The 18622-nt window shown below is 37.0% G+C and overlaps 2 protein-coding genes across 2 annotated transcripts; both read right to left on the reverse strand.

Moving 5' to 3' along the window:
- Positions 1 to 719: 719 nt before the first annotated feature.
- LOC114519678 (polycystin-1-like) lies at positions 720 to 11219 on the reverse strand. Its single transcript, XM_028539852.1, has 4 exons — positions 10922 to 11219; positions 5566 to 6252; positions 4961 to 5127; positions 720 to 4743 (listed from the first exon to the last, which is right to left on the reverse strand). The coding sequence occupies exons 1-4, from the start codon at positions 11013 to 11015 to the stop codon at positions 841 to 843; spliced, it is 4851 nt and encodes a 1616-aa protein (XP_028395653.1). The 5' UTR covers positions 11016 to 11219; the 3' UTR covers positions 720 to 840.
- A 2397-nt stretch (positions 11220 to 13616) lies between these two features.
- On the reverse strand, positions 13617 to 18568 carry LOC114516803. The gene is made up of 4 exons (XM_028536388.1): positions 18156 to 18568; positions 15807 to 16017; positions 14803 to 15554; positions 13617 to 14650 (listed from the first exon to the last, which is right to left on the reverse strand). The coding sequence occupies exons 1-4, from the start codon at positions 18505 to 18507 to the stop codon at positions 14088 to 14090; spliced, it is 1878 nt and encodes a 625-aa protein (XP_028392189.1). The 5' UTR covers positions 18508 to 18568; the 3' UTR covers positions 13617 to 14087.
- Positions 18569 to 18622: the final 54 nt, after the last annotated feature.

The raw sequence follows: 18622 nt of genomic DNA on the forward strand, positions 1-18622 counted from the left end.
GTGCGTCAACTCATTGGTTGGGCCGGACGAGTTTAAAACATGCACTTCGATTTCATACGTTTTGCTATTCGTAAAGTTATGGGAGAAATATATGCCTTCAAGTCCCTTTGGATCAAAAGGCAGCCGGATTCTATCCTTACCGAACGTTTTTGTTTTATTTTTAAGATCAAGTACCTCTACCTCACTGCCGTCTGCGTAGTTAACTGTAAAACCGGTCTTAGTTCCTAAAGTTGCCCAGAGTAGAATGAATTCGACATTTTTGTTCACCTGCCCAACTCCGTTGCTAGATAGAAATAACCCAGTCACTGATTTATCCATTTCTATTGTCGTTGTAGCGTTAATGGCAGCGTTGCTTTTATCGCTGTCAAACACGATGAGATCGATTTGATAGCTTCCAGGATCTTTGAAAGTGTATAAAAAAGATTTCGAATGATATTCTTTCAATGTTTTGGAGTTCTTTTTTAATGTCCAGTTATATTTCAGGCAATCGTTATTGACATTTGACGAAATATTCACAGGATATTCCAAAGGTAAAATCGTTAAATTTTTATGTCCGCTCAAGCTTACAGCGGTTATCACCGCCTTTTCGTAATCACCTTGAACTTTCACCTGACGTTCTAGAAGAAGACCGCTGACTTCGTTCTTCATTCTAACTCTAACATAATAACATCCGGATTTATCATACGTGTGTTCAATTGTGTTATCTTCGTCTAACCGTTTGTAATCTTCTTTCCAACTTTGACAAGATAAAAAGAATTTATACTAGCATCGGTTGGCGATGGATTTTCCTTGCCGTTTTCTAATTTTATTTTCGTAATTTTTTTCTCCACACTTTTACCTTCAAGTGATAATTTGTAACCGAACGATAGGATGCTGAATCTCTATAGTTCCATTGTTCTCACCTTCGCTCACATCATTCTTAACTTTGACTTTAATTACAAATTTACCTTCCCTATAATAGGTATGATCGAAAGAACAGGTTTGTTTCCAAGTGCAATTAGAAAAGTTGCTAGAAGTGCCATCTCCAAAATTCCAAGTCACTTGCATTTCACTTCCATAATCGACTGTAACGTACGCTTTTAAACCATAACGAACAGAAACATATGGATTGAAAATAACTTGAGTTCCATCAATCTTTTCATAAATATGTACAGTCAACTCTTTATAATCACGTGATACGGCATTGGATGCGTTAACGCGCACGACATAGTGACCAGGTGCCGAAAAATAGTTTCCGGGTAAGGTGACTTTGCCGGAACCATTTGTATATTTCTTGGAGTAATGAATTATTTCCGCATTTATGTGCCTATTTTGTCCGGCAACGGCAAACACATTCACGTGTGATCCTTTCTGCCACGAAACTGCGATATCAATTTTCTCCTGATAAATCGCGTCGATGGAAGATTTTAACAGTTTAAAGCCATCGATCGGTACATGAACGAAAACGTCGGTAGATTCTGTTTTTTTGTTTCGACTGCCTTCGGTATTCCAGCAAGTCAATGTGGCCTTGAAGTTTTTGGCTTCTTTGTACTTATAAGACGTACCTTGTTTTAAGTCTTTTTCTAATATGTCTTCATCGTTCCCATCGCCAAAGTAAATAGAACATTTAAATACAGCTCCATCTCCGTAGTCGATCTCAAACTTTGTTGTTTCATGGAACTTTACAGGTTTCGCAGAAATTTTCAGGTCTTTTATCTCTACAGGTTCTGGACGTCGGATAATGGAAATAGTAAGGTGTTCTCTCAGGCGGCGTTCACTTATGTCGTTATAAGCTTTAAATGATGGTTTAAAGGTTTCGCCCGCAGTGTAGTATTTGATGTCGGTAGAATTTGGTGTCAATGGAGACTCTGTGTCATTGGTTCCATCGTTTCGATAAATTATGAATTTTACGCTAGTTCCGAGAGCATGAAAAACAAGAGGAATTTCTTCATTCACATAGAACTTGCCCTCACCTGCTTTACTTTTGAATGACTTATCGATCTCCACTTCAAAATTACGCACAGGATCCTGGACTGTAACTTTTGTACTGCCAAACCCCTTGACACTCAAAAGGTTTCTTGCTTCAATATTCACTTCGTAAATGTCAGCTTTGGACCATGATTTTTTCACGTTGCAACTGTACGTCGAGGTTAAGTCATCAAACTGACATTGTGAGTAACTGATGGTTGTACTGGTATTATCACCAAAACGCACGATACTGGTAACATTCGTACCGCCAGTGACATTCCATTTAATATTGGTCACATTGTTTGTTTGTAATGACTTGATCACCTCTATATTGACACCAGTTATCTTTCGTTGTACGACTATCACACGCCGAAAACGTTTTAAACTCAATAGATTGCTCGCTATGCCTTTAATTTGGTAAACGCCGACATTCGTATAGTTCCAGCTTGTAGTTTGATTGGTAACATTAATTTTCTCTTCCCTATTATCACCAGCATCATAAGAATACGAGACGTTGGAACCCTGTAAAATATTTGCATCAACAACGAAGTTTGTGTTCACAGCAACTGCCTCAGGAGTTTCAAAAGTAAAACCAGTAACTTCGTGAAGCGTTGCGACGTTCAACTCTTTTGTAACGTTGCTAACGTTGTTTTTTGCAACAACGACGATCGTGTACGTCTTAAAATCGGAAAAATTTTTATTTTGACTTGAAGTGATTGATACAGATATATTGGGACGACGGTCAGTGTTGGTTACATCGTCTCCCCATTGCCATTCGAACGTTGGACTGGTTGCATACGGTATCTTTGCCACGAACTGGAGTTGCTTTTTTGTTAATACGATACACGTCCCATCTTCTCGTGAAATTGACGGACAAGTAATTTCTAGGGGAGGGATGACGGGATCTTGTATAATAATCGGGTAAGTGGTGTTGGATGAACTTATAAGATTCGTTGAAGAAACGAATATAATATATGAACCTTCTTGGGAGAACACATGAGTGAATTTGGGAGTAGATTGTAGATCTTTATAATCTGTGGTGTTTATATTGACAGTGTAATTGACTTCGGTGCCCTGTGTTAGGTTGACGCGAAAATATACAGTCGAGTTAGTTTTCGCTGGGTTGCTGGAAGAAATTACTTTCACTTTTCCGATTGGTTCTTGAACCGTAACAATTCGATATGCAGACTTCTTAGACACAGCGTTTATTGCCGTGACTGTCAGATTTACGCGACCAGCATCACCGAGAGTCTTAAACGGAATTGAATATGAACTGTTAATAAAGGCATCATACGCATCTGATCCGATTTTCCATTCATAAGACACATTATTTCCGCTAGTTATGTTGGCTTCAACGTCATATGATGTATTAATGGCTAGAGGAGGTATGTCCAAAATTGATAATCCTGTAATCGGTTCGACCGCGAAGAGGGAGATTTCGGAATGCAAAACGACTGTTTTATGGATATAGCAATGGATATCATGAAGACCTGGTGTGAAAACATACTGGATAGTATTACAGTTTGATGAAACCAATGAATCGTTATCAACCTGTAATACAACGGTGTACATTTCCGGTCCACGTTCAGCAAGTTTACACGTAATATTGGTTGATATATTAAAAACGGCAAACGGAGGAACTGTGATTTCTACAGGATTGGAAACATTTACAAGAAAGGAGAAGTTTACTGACGATACCATGTTTGTTGCCTCAACTGTCGTATTAATTGTCCCGAACTTGTGGTATATGTGGTTCACGGTGCTTTCTGTCGTCACCACGACATCGCTACCATCACCAAAATACCACTTGTAAGTAACGTTCGTTCCGGTCGAGATGGAGACATTGAATTTTGTCTCGAATCCTTGGTAGGACGTTTTTGTACTGTTCCACTTAAAAGCCTTAAGCCCAGATATTTTTTCCTGGATGAAAATAGTGGCGGTGAGCAACTTACCGCTAACCCCATTTGTGACTAACACAATCAATGGGTATTCATCGATACTGGGGAATGTGAAATTCTGTTGCCAGGTAGTTTTGTCCAGGATACCAAGCGTTTCGTATGGTGATGAAGCCACAGAAAAGTTGTTTACTTTCCATGCCACACGAGCCTTGGTTCCAAAATGAAAAGTGATAGAGATGTTGAACGGTTCATCTAAGGGTCCATATATTGAACACGAGTTAGTAGCTCCGGTGAAAGAAACATTACCCACGGGGTAAAGAACAGAAACTGGCCGTGTTACCGTGAGGGTTTCCTCCCTCGTTTTGTGAGCAAACGATATATTTCTTTCTCCATGTGTACTTGGTGCAGTTATGTTCACAACAAACTCTGTGGGTTTGGATGCAATACCAGCAAAAAGAACAGTTCCGTGCGTCTTATTCAATTGTTGCGAGAGGTAAACATGTGAAGTAGGCTGTGGCAGGGATGTAATGCTTTCAACGACAATATATTCACCATGACTCGTGTCCACAGCGAGTGTTGCGCTTGATGATGTCTTCATCCAACCAATGATGTCTCCAGGAAGATATTCAAACCTTTTACTTGGCTCCAAAATCTCTATGTTGTGACCAACGTCCACGGAAAAATTGAATTTATGATATACCGTGTAATTTTTGAACAAGGATACCGGAGTATTTACATCACCGGAAGAGCAGTTTCCTGAATTAACGCCGATAGTGCTTGTTCCACAAAAAGAGGTTTCTTCATTGCATTGTTCAGCTGAAAATTGACCACTGATTTCGCAGCAAGATGATGATACCGGACAGTAAGTCGTGCCTGCCCTGCATGTTGGTCTTAAAATCTACAAAAGATAATGTAATCATTGTTGTCAACTACTCGGGTACAACACTCCACCGAATTATTTCATTACACTCCCAATCTCATTATAGGCTCAATTAGCTTTAATTTTTCTGTAAAACAAAATTAAACGGTTACGCAAAAAATGCTCGAATAGTAAGTAAACAATCTACACTCCAAATAGTAAAATAGCAAAATGGCTTCAGCCATTAAAACTTTACCACAAAATCAAGCGATCCTTGCTTCTGAACATTCATTTCCCACGCGTAGACAACCACAGGGTGGCTAACTCCCGCGGTCAATATGACGAACCCATCCAAAGAATGAACACTAGGATCAGGGATAGTCCATCGTGGAACTGGTTCACCAATATACCAACTCAAAGGATCTAGGAAAATATCAAATGAAAATGATGAATTGGGGGTAAATAGCATTCAATTGATGGCACCAAATTCAAGGCGAATCACAAGGGTACTACTGTGCATCTGAATTATCAGAGAACCTGAGAAAACCTGCCGACAACCCACTGAAATCTTTCGATAAAAATTTGTCTCTATGTTTTTATGTAGATTAATGTGCGCAAGAGACTAGCAGCGGACATTTGATTGCTGAACTATTACACGGCCTCTTTACAATCCAAAAAGTGCGTGACAATGCCCCTTGTCGTTCTTACAAAATTTGTGAAAAAATATATATTTATTTCCGCAGCTGGGAAAGAGATGGGGTAAACAATTAGAAACGAACACTTCTGTGCCCACTCTTTGTAAGTAGGAACAGTTTTACTTAATAACATCACATTTAATTATTGTATTGTGGCTAAACTAACCTGCAAAATTCATTGAGCCAGACAATCCACCTAAATCCCATGTCATATTGACCTCTTTGCCAAGATTCAACCGTCCAGTACATGTAAAGGGATGGCCAGCAGTAACAAACTGTGGGCAATTAATTGATGAATCATTCAACGGTGAACTCACTTTAACGGTTTCTTGGAATTCCTGACGAATCTTACCAAGGACAACGACCGTTAATTGTACGTCACTTCCCCAAGCAGTGGGTCGGTAGGAATAGGAATTTCCGAATATGAGATCAGTGTTTGTTGCATTGAGGAATCCAGTGGCTTTGTACGCAAGTTGATACCGATAACTGGTCGTCTCGTTGACTGTCATCGCTTGGTATTGCCCCTCTTGCAAGAACGTTGGATTGCTGCTAAACTGAAGTTGCGGTTTATTTCTGAGCAGCATGCTGAGGTTGAAAATTCCTAGTGCACCTGGACCACCACAATTGAGGGACGAGTCCGCTGCGCATGCCTGATTACAGGCCAAGGATGGTCCTGCCACAGTATCTGAGCATACGCACAGTGCACCGCTGGTTAAGCCTGCCAGTTTTCGCTTAGTAACAGAACACAGGATGACACACTTGTAAGGCGTCATTTTAGACAGTTCATAGTTACTAGACGGAGGCTGTAGGTCTGATGGTGTACCCAACTGAAAACATCCTTCATAGATGTTTCCTGCAAAGAAGAGACATAGTGAGAACTGGTCATCTCGTGTATTGGAATTGTGAAAGATATTCTTTCATTCAAGCATGCATGCTTTGCGACTTGCTCGGAGGCGGTAAGTTACGGAAAAAGCCAATTTATTCAGAAATCTACAAAGCTGCAAACTGAAATTTAGGTTTATTTTTGACCAGCATGCTGAGGTTGTGAATTTTTAATGCAGCAGAACCACTACAATGGAAAAAAATGGGAACGCAGCGCGTACATATGTCTGTCACTCCGTATGTATCATCTGAGTGGAATCGTAGTATCAGTTTTTGATCACCAGAAATGCTAATGTGATAAACTGAGTTTTCGTATCGTAACAACGTCATCGTATTCGAAAACCTCCGTTTTCGCCCGTCCACACGTAAACATGAAAACGGCGTTTTCGAAAAACTCCACTCTGGAGAGCGTTTTTAAAAACCTCCGTTTTCGGTTACCGAAAACGCCGGTTACGTGTGGACGCAAGGCCAAAACGGATAAAAAAACCTCCGTTTTTAAAAATATCCGGATACGTGTGGACGGGGCCTTAATATTGTCACTGATCAATCGCATAAATTGTATATAACTCACTCACTGCCATTCAGAAATGAGGCAATACGTCATAAACGCTTTTTCAATGCTGAAAATTTTTAGGACGTGATTATTAGGACATGAAAATTTCAACAGTAAATTAAAAGATATATATAACACACCGTACACAGATGCAAGCTGTGTTGATGTCTAATTTGCATTTGAATTGTATTGCACCAGGAAGGTTGCTGAAAAATGACGAAAATTGCCGTGTGTGACACACATGCTTATGTGAATTGTTGATCGAGTGTGACGTAAATGGATTAAATAAAAGCATTCAAAGAAACACGCAATAGAAAGCAATGGACCTTTTTCATAATGATGTCAAACGAGGAAAGTATGATGTTACACGAAGTTTGATTGGCTCGACAGTTTTGTGGAGCCAATCAAATTTCGTGTAACATCGGACTTTCCGCGTTTGACGTCATTATAAGAAAGGTCTATTGAGAGTCGTGCCATACTCGCACACATCTTGCGTACGTGCAGACGTCACCACATGCATGTTTTTGGATACATATATTTATAATTTTTAGGTATTATATATTGGCCCATATTTATCACGTTTTTCGCTCCCATACAAAACATGTATTCTCCCTATTTATTTTCATACTAACTCTCCTGACGAAGGCCCTCAGGTCGAAACGTCGAGAAGTGTTTCGTCTATTTTAAGCAGTTGTTATACCATATTTGATGCAATATTATATACAGTATAATATATTTTTAAACCGAAACGAAACGAACATAAATCAGTCAAAAACTGAGGAAGATATTACGAGAATTACATAGTGCAATAAACTATGTAGCTATACATTATCTGCCTCGTTATCATGTTTTCGGGGTTTTTTCCAAGTAGCTACTGTAGTTTAAGATAACTATTAATATATATTATATTATCATCAGTAAATTATCAGTAATGCCATGCACACAGGAAATATATATTTTCCATCTATAAAAAATCGAACCTGCGACAGGCAGTCTTAATTTGAAACAAATTTTTGTATTAAGTCATTTAAATACGATTTCGGGATGACATACGTCCTATAGCGTCCAAATTATTTTTGAGTCACCTGCAGCTGTGCACGCGGAAAAACATTTGACAGCATGTTCAAGAATAGAGTAATATGTTGAAATATTTCTTAAATTTGGCCACACAGTACCTACTATACAAATCATCCAACCATATTACCTTGAAGCCCATGCAGTTTCCAAAGTCAAAACGCAAAATTTTCAATTAAGATAGCGCTTTAAGTCACAGCGATGAAAAACCCCTGGAGTTGGGTCGTGAGTTTTTGCTATGGCAATGCATGTTGTTTTCAATTACTATACGACAGTTGAAAATTAATGGAAACCAGAATTTAGTGATACGTTTGATTCTTGAAAAATTCAAATATTCAAAACTAATCATGCAGTAACTAAAGACTTTCCGTTTTCCGGCAATGGATTGGATCACAAAAAAATAAAACTTCTACAAAACATATACTTTTTGGGCGACTATCTGCAACCTGCACATGCTAACATGCAGGAATAAGTTATCAAAATTATATAGAGAGGTTAACCCTAACTTAGGCAAAGACCTAAGCTCATTAACATTAGGTCGGCACATGCATAAAGAGTTCAACGTCTGAAACGGGCCTATAAATGAACTAAATTGATGCGGTTAATGCCGACTGTTGGTAATAATCTGCATAACCTCTTAACACCTGGCTCTACTACAGTTAGTGACAGTATAACTATATAATGCGGTTTTATTCCTATAGCTAACCATTTTAAAATATTGACACATTGCTTTGCATGCATGTAAACATCACGTTTAGTTTACACAAATCCAGATGGACAAAACCCTAGTAGCACAAGCCACAGGTAGCGCATGCATGGCCAGCCCAAACAACAGTTTATTGCCAAGAGTAAGACAAAGTTGTATGTTGTATAGGTTTAACAATTTTTACAAAGGCGTTTAATCACTTTACGTATATTGAAATGTAATCGTTTTCTACAGCTGTGGACACTTTGATATCTGTCCAAAGAATTAAATAACTCAGCTTTTCAGGCTCTAGTTTCTATATGAAAGCGATGTCTGTATATATCATTATACGACAGCGCAGTCATGAATAACTGGTAGTAATACAAAATACAAAAGCATGCATGTTCGACATGCAAAACAATTTTTTACATATAATTTTTGAGACAAACAACCCATACGGAAATGGGAATTTTTTCGTCCCATGCATTTAAAACGACATGCAGCTGCATTTAACATATGTACGACGACACACGTTGGCAATAGCAGTAAACACCGCCCACTCCCTCCACGACTGAAGTCATTTCAAAGAAAAATCATGTTGGACAACAGTTCCCAAACTACATATACATGCAAGCGTTCTCAAGAAAGTTAACAATAATAAATTACCTGAAACATGCAGTTATACAGAGGCGGGAAAGGCGGGGGAGGAAAAAAATCCTGGAACGACATTTTGAACCTGTTCAGCATGCCTCAATTTGAGGCCTCAATACCGGCTGGACTTTTTTGTTAATCATTGAAGCCTCAATATTGTCTGTTTATTTCTCAGGCCCCTTTTCTACCCTTTGGCTTTGGATGATACGCCCCATTGCGGTTATCATTCAAACGTTTGCATGTGCATTTTCATATGCTAAACCTGGACAATTGCCAGTTCATTTAAATCGTCACAACAGGAAAAATTTCAAATGGAATAAATATATAGAATGTTATACAAATCATTTAAAAAATAGTCATACTTCATCAAAAGAAAATAATACTGAATATATAGCCGAATGTTATACAAATCATTCAAAAAATAGTCATATTTCATCAAACTTATATACCATTTAGCACGGTACGGAAAGCAGACCCTTCGACCTTCGTGCCATTAAACTTTCATCCGCGCTGAAATACCGGCGTGGTTTTAAAATCTAGTTTAGATGTTAGTGCATGGCATGGTTACCACAAGGGACAGATAGATGCTAAATGAATGCTATAAATGTCGTATCTATGACTGAGAATGAGGCAAAATGCAGATTTATATTAAACCATATTGAAAAATCAAAGCGAATAGATTTTCGAAATATATACATGCAAACTCAAAAATGACGGAAACCGGCACCTGGAAAAGAGTATATGTATATGAAGATACAATAGCTACTCAACTTTGCCAAGATCTATACTACCCATCAAAGTATTTATTGTTAAATTAAAAGCCTGCCAATGTAATTAAAATACGCAATATAGAAATATATGACAGATGATTTTAAGAATTATGACAAATATCTAGTGCAAACATTGTGCCCATACATGTATAGGTTTTATTTGCAAATAATATATGGGTATAAAGCTAGCTGTCATGCTTATATATCACTTTCATTCGCTTCTAGATGCATCAAGAAAAAATTTTTTTAAATTTCCGGCTTATCGTATGTATATATGTTTTAAGCTAAGATGTATTAAAAGTTTGAAACCTATAATGAAAGGATTGAAACTGAACTTCGCTCAAAATAATTTCCTACTAAAAAGGTTTCGTCTTCAGGATAAAACCTAATATAAAATGGCACATACATGGATAAAAGTGTCAAAACGCTACAGCTGTTTGAATCACGAAAAATTCTTAAACTCATTCAACTTCAAAGTTTTAAAACGGCAACGGTTGAAATTTTATGCAAGATAATCATCTCAATTTATTTCATTTTATTAAACGAAATTGCAAGTTTTAAAGCAATTATATGCGTCTTCATCAGGCATCACAAAGTTGGAGATTATGTTGGGCATCGCGCGATAATCTTTGATATCACGCGCAGAATATGATGCAATAACGAAGCTCTTTCACAATATTATTCTCCATGCAACACTTATGTTTCTATTTCTAACGGATAACTCTCTTAAGAAAAATTTTCTTTAAAATTGCAAATGAAAAATCGTATGCATTCAATATTTTCTTTTGTGTTGACTTTCTGCCCTTGTTGCTATGTAGGCAGGTGGTTCGTGCATGGACGAAAACAGGACTAAAATTTTATTTCATCATCGTTTTCGCAGCTATATTACAATAAACTTAAAACTTACCGGCCGTTGCATTGAAAATAAATCCTGTTCCCAAACTCTCGGGAAGCACGAGTTGAAATATCGAAATAACTTGAAGGAGTGTTGGCCACTTCATCGCCTCTGTGTATTTTACACACAGTACCTTAAACACGTCTGTTATCACCTTTCGGAGAGACACAGGACTTCACATCAAGATTACAATCTAACCAAAATATTTGAGAAATAGCATTAGATAAGATATTTTGTTTCCATGTACTTGAGATAAAACTCCCTCAGATATTGCGAACGCTCAATTCGCAACTGGTTTTTCTCGGTTCAAACTGCGCTTTTCAACATTAATGTTTAATGTGAAAATGCGTCTTCAATCATTGGTGGAAAGACTGAATAGCAAATTATTACATCCTTGGCAACAGCATTTAATATCAAACAGGACTTTCGCCATGTATCGCGTAATTAAAAGAAAAGTGCTCGTTGGCCGTTTACACTTGCGATTTTCTTCTTTTGATAGATGTAAACGAGTAATAAGTTACGAATGCTTTGAAGTGTACGAGCTCCTATTTAAGCATCCGTAACTAATTCACTCGTTCGTATCTATCAAAAGAAGAAAATCGCACACGGAAATTTACGAAATAATAATTTAGGAATATCAAGGAAATTTTTCGAAAAAAACAATTGAACTAAATTAAAATCTTAAACATTTCGGCATCCTCTGCAGCGCCTAACGCGAATTCAATTTCCACTGAACTATACGAAATTGCAACATTTTATATGCGCGGATCGATCAATGATAAATCATTAGAAAATTAAACTAGTTATATTTATACTAATTACAGGTAAAATAAATATGTAGCTGTAGCTATATCTGCAAAGGTAGAAAATACGATCGAATCGACATTTATTATCAACACGTCTTAAACCAGAATTCTAATTGTGCATGTGAATTGTCGTAAATCGAAGCAATTTAATTGATAAAAATCTACATTTCATGCAAATAGAATTAATTAAAGCTAGGAACGAGTTTTACCGAAGGTATTGGGAATGGCAAAGCCGTCAAAGGAGAAACTATTCAACACTTGTATGTGGCATGAATAATAAAAATACAGCTTCACCGGTCACTATCCTTGACTGCATGGCCTCAGTTCTTAGACTCTACACACTCTATAAAGGATAATTGACACACGAGTATACAGAGGGCAGTTGTTCGAAAGCTGGATAGCGCTATACACCGCCACCGCCACCGGATACGGTTTTTTCAAGTACCCGTTGTCCGGTATAATTTTGATTACCTATACAACATCTTGTGGCTTTAACTATTTGCCTTGTCTGGTTAACGCAAAATTAATTCACATGTAACTCAATCAAAAAAATAAATTGTTTCTGGAATAAAAACAACAGGCCAGGGTAAACTCTAAATATTCGTATATTATATCATACAAAAACAGCTAACGCGAGGCAAACCTTGAAGTATAGAGAACTATAGCCTCGGGTCAAACGTCGTACCTATAATAGAATAATAGAACTAGAGGACATAAAGCGAAAATGGCTTTCGTCGTTTTGGGGTTTAATGTTACAGAAATTGGGGTCGTAGCTACCTAGCTTGTAGTTATAACCATGTTTAAAATCTTTGAAAACACAAATCAATATAAGTTCTATATTCAGTTATTAGAAGTAACTATGACTTATGATATTGTTGTCCCATATCAGAGTCACCCGCATCTACTTTCCCATTACTTTACCTATCACCTGCATGTTTCATATAAATTAGCATGACAGGTGGCTAAATTCTTGCAATATTCACAATGTCAAGTGACTATATAGTTATAGATGAAAGCCTAGATTTACTTGAAATTGGTAACAGCATTATTTAGTAGAGATCTAGAACTTAGATATCAGTTTAAAACTAAACCCTGAGTGAAAAATCGATAAATTAACTAATCGTTAACCAAAGCCCCATCACAGAATGCAGAAGTGAAAAAATCCATCGTTATACTAGACTAGAGAAAACAAGTTATTTTTGTCTTGGATGAAATGTATGGCAAATGTTTAAACTTATTTTCCATAAATTTGCACTAAAACTATATGCACTAACCAGGTATGTCACAAAAAAATTAGTCATGCAGCAACATATTATTGCATAATTAAACAACAGTATAGTTTCATGAATATCGTATATCATAGTTACCAGAAAAGTGATTTTTGTAAGTATAAATAGTAAAACTCAGCACTCAGCAGTCCTTTTAGTCTTAGATTCATCCGACTGCTAAAAATGTAGCACATAGCCATAGGCTATAGCTACGCTTGGCTATATATTGACGTATTGTCAAAAAGGGTGCCAAGGTAAGCCTTGCGTGAGTCAATACACCGGCACATCAAAAAACCATTAGTGACATTACGGAGATGTGACACTAGGGGACACACTACATGACGCGGATGTGACAGACATCATGAGAAAGGGGACATTGACTAATCATTATAACGGTCCTTCTGAGGCATGATATCATTGCAAATTCTAAAGACTAAACCAATAATATATTTTGCTTTAAGAACATGCATATTTATTCTATAACACATTTAAAACGGCTTTTTTGTAGAATTAAGCGTATACGCTTCGCCCACGCCTCACCAGCACATTCGGTAATGCGATTTGTTCACAAAACATTATATTATTGTTAAATTTTATTATTAGACATCGTTTAAAATATACGGATAAGCCAGCACACGAGTCCACTTTGTGTTTGAAGAGCATTTTTGAATTTAACCAGGCTGCAGAAGAAAGTTCACGTTTATCAATGCAGTGTGTATTGAATGTGCCAATGAACTTTATTTCGTTTTTAACATACAATACACTCGTGTATATAACTTTTTCAAAAAGGCTAACTCAACAAAAAGTAAACAAATCTTACTGCATAGTGTACATATACTCCCAACGCCGGGGTATAATTAGATGCCACATCGAACATTCTCGACAGCCCAAAGGCATTTTACTTCGCTTTAGCAATTTAGCAACTGTGCACAAGGTAAATAACAAACGTTTCATCAATAGTTTATCAATGTCCATATAACTGCTATAGTGCCAACACTGTGGGAATCTCAACAATTGAACAACAACATTATCTTGTGTTTAACAGCAAACTTTTGTCACTTTTTAGTTTCTGACTGCGTTTTTCTTCAACAAAATCCCATCCACTCAATAACAAACTTTTTTGTGGCTCTTCCAGTCGGCTCTTTGACATTTCTGCGAACAATAGCGAATGTTTTTACATGCAGAACATCTCTTTGTCTTGACATCTTCCTCACCACAAACACTGCACATGTTTTGCCAAGACTCTTCTGAAGTTATGTCAGCCAGTTCTTTGAGGGACGGTGAAACCTTGACAGCCTTCTTGAGAATATGGTCAAATAGCTCTTGCTTGAAGTTATCACAATGGTGTAACCGGATTAGATACTTCCTTGATGGAACATAACCCGCTTCCAGGACAACGTCAACACAAGCAGTGAACGAAGCATCTTTGGAGTGACTAGTGGAGTCATGCACGCAACGTTGACATTTGGGACCAGTACCCATAATACATTCATAGCATGAAGTATTGAACAAAACGAAAAGGACATCGTTCATCAGATCTTTCTTCTTTCTAGCGGGCTCGTCTGGTAAACAGCTGATGGCAGCCCGGAGTGCACGAAATGCTCCTTGTTCAGCAGCCATTTCAATAGCACAGTAATGCAGGCCATATTTAGCAGACGGATCAGCACCTGAATAAAATAATCAAAGATTTATAATTGTGATAATTTCATGAACATCCATATTAGAATTGAATTTTCTATGATATCCTTTTTTAAGAAAATTTTTTTATTTAGGTTTGCACAGATAATTTATAAAGTATCTACAGATGTAACAGTTTTACCATAGTTGCATAAGAGCCTGATAATTTTGGGATCATGATCATAATAGCAAGCCATATGTAGTGCTTGAGGAACACATCTTCCATGGCGAACAACAGCTTTAGCTCCAGCTTTCAGTAAAACTTCAAGATGATCAACCATATTGGCTTTCACAGCTTCAGTGACCAGACCACCTTCGAATCCTGGCAATGAGCTGTCAAGAAAGATCCCCTTCTTCACGAACGACATAAAAGTTGACAGGGTTTGCTTGATCTTGAGGAAATCCAGGATCTCTTTCTCTTTTTTCAATAACAGAATGCAGTAATGCGTATGACAGTTCTTAGCTGCCCACTCAATAGCTCCTGGCGTTTCATTCCACAACTCAATGTTGGATGTGCAATACACAGCTGCGTTGCTTAACGAGCTCTCAGATCTCATAACGAATGGGATCCTGCAATTTGGTAACTTTCGTTCACCAGTGAGAAAGGCAAGAACATAATAGGAAGCTTGAGATGCACACATTATTGCACCTGGAGGAGGGAAAACTGAACCAAGTTTATGATTGTTTTCGTAAAACTCCTTTGCAAAGCCTCTTGTACGCTTGTATCTGAAATCAAGCAACGCAACGCTCCAAAACCACGCACTTGCAGACGATGCAAGGCCAAATGCTTGCTGATTTGATTTCTTGGAGGCAAAGGCAAGAGCACCTCTGTCGTCACCAAGCTTCATGTACACTTCCAGAACATGAAAACGCCAGTTGGCATACGACGACCAGCTATGAAAAAATTTTTTAGACATTTTAGAAATAATGGATAAGAACGAATACTTATTTTGCCAAAATCTGTTATGCAATGTTAAGCCGTAATATTAGCCGTAGCATTCGACACAAAAAATGGAAAAGTTTAGTCGCGAAATATTCAGTGCAAAATCTAAAAATGCAGCGTGGTATTTCTTCAAAAACCACAACTCACTTAACAATATGTATAAGATCAATGCAACAGGTATACAGTCCATGTAAATTATATACCTGTGAAAGTTTGGATCAAGTTTCTCGAGAAGTAAATACTTCTCTAAAGCTTCTTTGTAGCGTCTCATTTTACGTAAAGTATTGGCTTGACCATGCACGGCTCTGAAGTAACTTCGCAGATGATTTTTACTCCAACATCTCCCTTCTGCAACATCTGTGGCGAAATCTGGGCTGATCATCGGTGCAATTTCAACGGCCTTGTTGTAAAACTCTACGTATAAAAATAATAAAATCAGTAATTCGAGTTAGAATTAAACGATAAATAAGATAGGACCTGACTGCTTTCCACTGTCACGTTTTTTGTACGTACGAACACGCACGTAAATTTTAAAATCATTGAAATGATACTTATTAAATCAACATTTGAATACACAGATGTAGATGCATAGGGTTGGATTCGGTTGATAAATCTGAGGTTTCTGGGTTCACTCGTCACTACAAAGGCTGCGGAACTATTTTAAAAACAGGGGAAACCTGCAGCACTTAACCTTTCAAATTAAGATGTTTACACTTATTTTAAAATCGTTTTACTTCGACAGTTCCTAATTACAGAAATCTGTTTGTCGGCAAAAATTGTAGACAAGAGGTGTGGGCGTCGTCGGATCTAATATGCGGATTTTTTGAAATATTGTATTTCAAGCAGATTTTACATGGTAGATTGTGCAAATAAATGATAAGCGTAATTTACTGTATATATAATTGTAGTATATTCAAAATACATCGGTCCCAGAGTTAAATTTCATGTTTCGTCGGTCTTAATGGATCAATTTTTATATCGGTGTTGCCAACAAAACTCAAAAGATATGTTTCTACTTTCTATTGGTCGAAATAAATAAGTGTTTAAACTGTAGGTCAACATGTACATATTACATACATTGTGAATGTCAATTTTAATTATTTCTATACTAACAGATAGGGAAACATTTATAATAATGTAAACGTTCCGCGTCTGTTTCCTGAGTGGTAATAAAGGATCCCTACAAACAATGAAACATGGAGTTTCTGCCTCAATCTAAAGCATCAGGGGTGTGTGCATGTAGACATAGTCTATGCAGTGTTTGTACTTAATTTACATCATACATGGCAACATCAACCCATCCTTCGATAGAAAGGACGAAACTATGCAAATTTATCCAAATCCATTTAATTGTTAAGTTTCATCACTGATTTAGTGGTTAGAGATATAACTTTTTATTAACTTATAAATCATTGTTCTTTACATGTATGACAGTGGAACATTCGATCTTTAACCTCATGAAAAATTCTTACCATTCTACTCATAAACATTCATTATATTACAATGTTAATTTGCAATAACTTTATCTACCTTACTTTCAAACACTTGTATACAAAAAGTAGAAAAAAATTGGTTCAAACACTCAGAAAATATACAGTAGTCAAGGAAAGATTATAACTCATAACAGTCTTGCAAAATTTCTTAAAGTAAAATAGAGGATTTGGATTGACAATACAAAAAAATATTTATTACAGACCATTTCATTTGCCCAAAATTCCCAGACCTTTTTAGATAATCGGGGACCATGTCAGGTTGTGTCAGCTTGAAGCAAACATGGTGCAAGAGTTGGAAAACTTTACTAATCCACAAGGTTCAATTTTTTAGGGAAGTTATTCAAATGAATCAATCAAATCCTTCATGATACCTACAGTATAGCTACCTATATTAAGGTGATTGTTTTGCTACAAGTCTTTTGATGGTGAACGTCTGGCTATTATATCTTGTGTTTGCGTGCAGTTACATCACATCCATCCAGTCTTCAAAATTGTTTGAAAAGAAAATAGCCATTGCAAAGATGAGGATATCATTAAATACAATTATTCTTGAATGGGCCATTGAAGGCATTAATTTATCAAACAGAATTCCATGAAAATACCTGGACTAGATACAAGTCATGAACTTCAAATTAACTCTTTGGTCAAAAGTTTTAAAACTACATTTTTATAGGGCTTGTCCATGGTGACTTTTCCAGAAATATAAATATATAATCACAGATTGAGGACCAGGTATTGCTAAAGCTGCTTTGTAAAACAATATTTGAAATAATGATATGACCAAACAAATCGTACCTGAAGGGTAAACTCTGTTAACAGATTGTCACCATTTCAAATTTTAATTATAAGTGGGTTAGACAAAAGTTGCCAGTCCACCACTTGCAAATTATCATATTAAATGCACCATAAAAATAGTATGAATTAATCTAAAATACATCACACACATCACCTTCCTTATAAGAATTCGTGTAATTTAAATTTAAATAAATTCAAGAAAACAAAAGTTTATTTAATACTAAAATACGAGTATATTATATTAACAAACACAGTAATTCTTACCAAGCGCCTCTGAATAACTGTCAGCACCAAACATTGCCATAACATTATATGCTTCAGGACAATACGGTGAAATAGCCAAAGCTTCCTTGGCTCCTTGTACGGGGTTTTCGGCCATATAACACTTTCTCGCTTTTCCTTCGGCTTTATATATTCTCTTGCTTCCATAAGCGTTGGCCATGGCAGGCATTTCGCACGGCACTGGGCTGCCGATGGTTTTTAAAGTTTCAATGTGCGCCTGAAACTCCGGGTCTTTTGCGATGTCAGCTTGACCAAAACGCTCAAACTTGAGAGGATACATTGGATTAGTTATAGTCATAATGTCTCCGCCAAACATTTTGGCAATTTCTTCCATTTTTAATACCACAGGAGTTGAATTAAAGCTGGTGGCTGACTTGTTGTATGACTTGAACTTGTTGTTGCGCTTCGAAATGTCATTCACACGTGAAAGCCTTGCGTGTCGCGTTTCA

The sequence above is a fragment of the Dendronephthya gigantea genome, unplaced genomic scaffold (genome assembly GCF_004324835.1).
Source record: "Dendronephthya gigantea isolate DGI-Jeju-01 unplaced genomic scaffold, DenGig_1.0 000000F, whole genome shotgun sequence".
NCBI lineage: Eukaryota > Metazoa > Cnidaria > Anthozoa > Malacalcyonacea > Nephtheidae > Dendronephthya > Dendronephthya gigantea.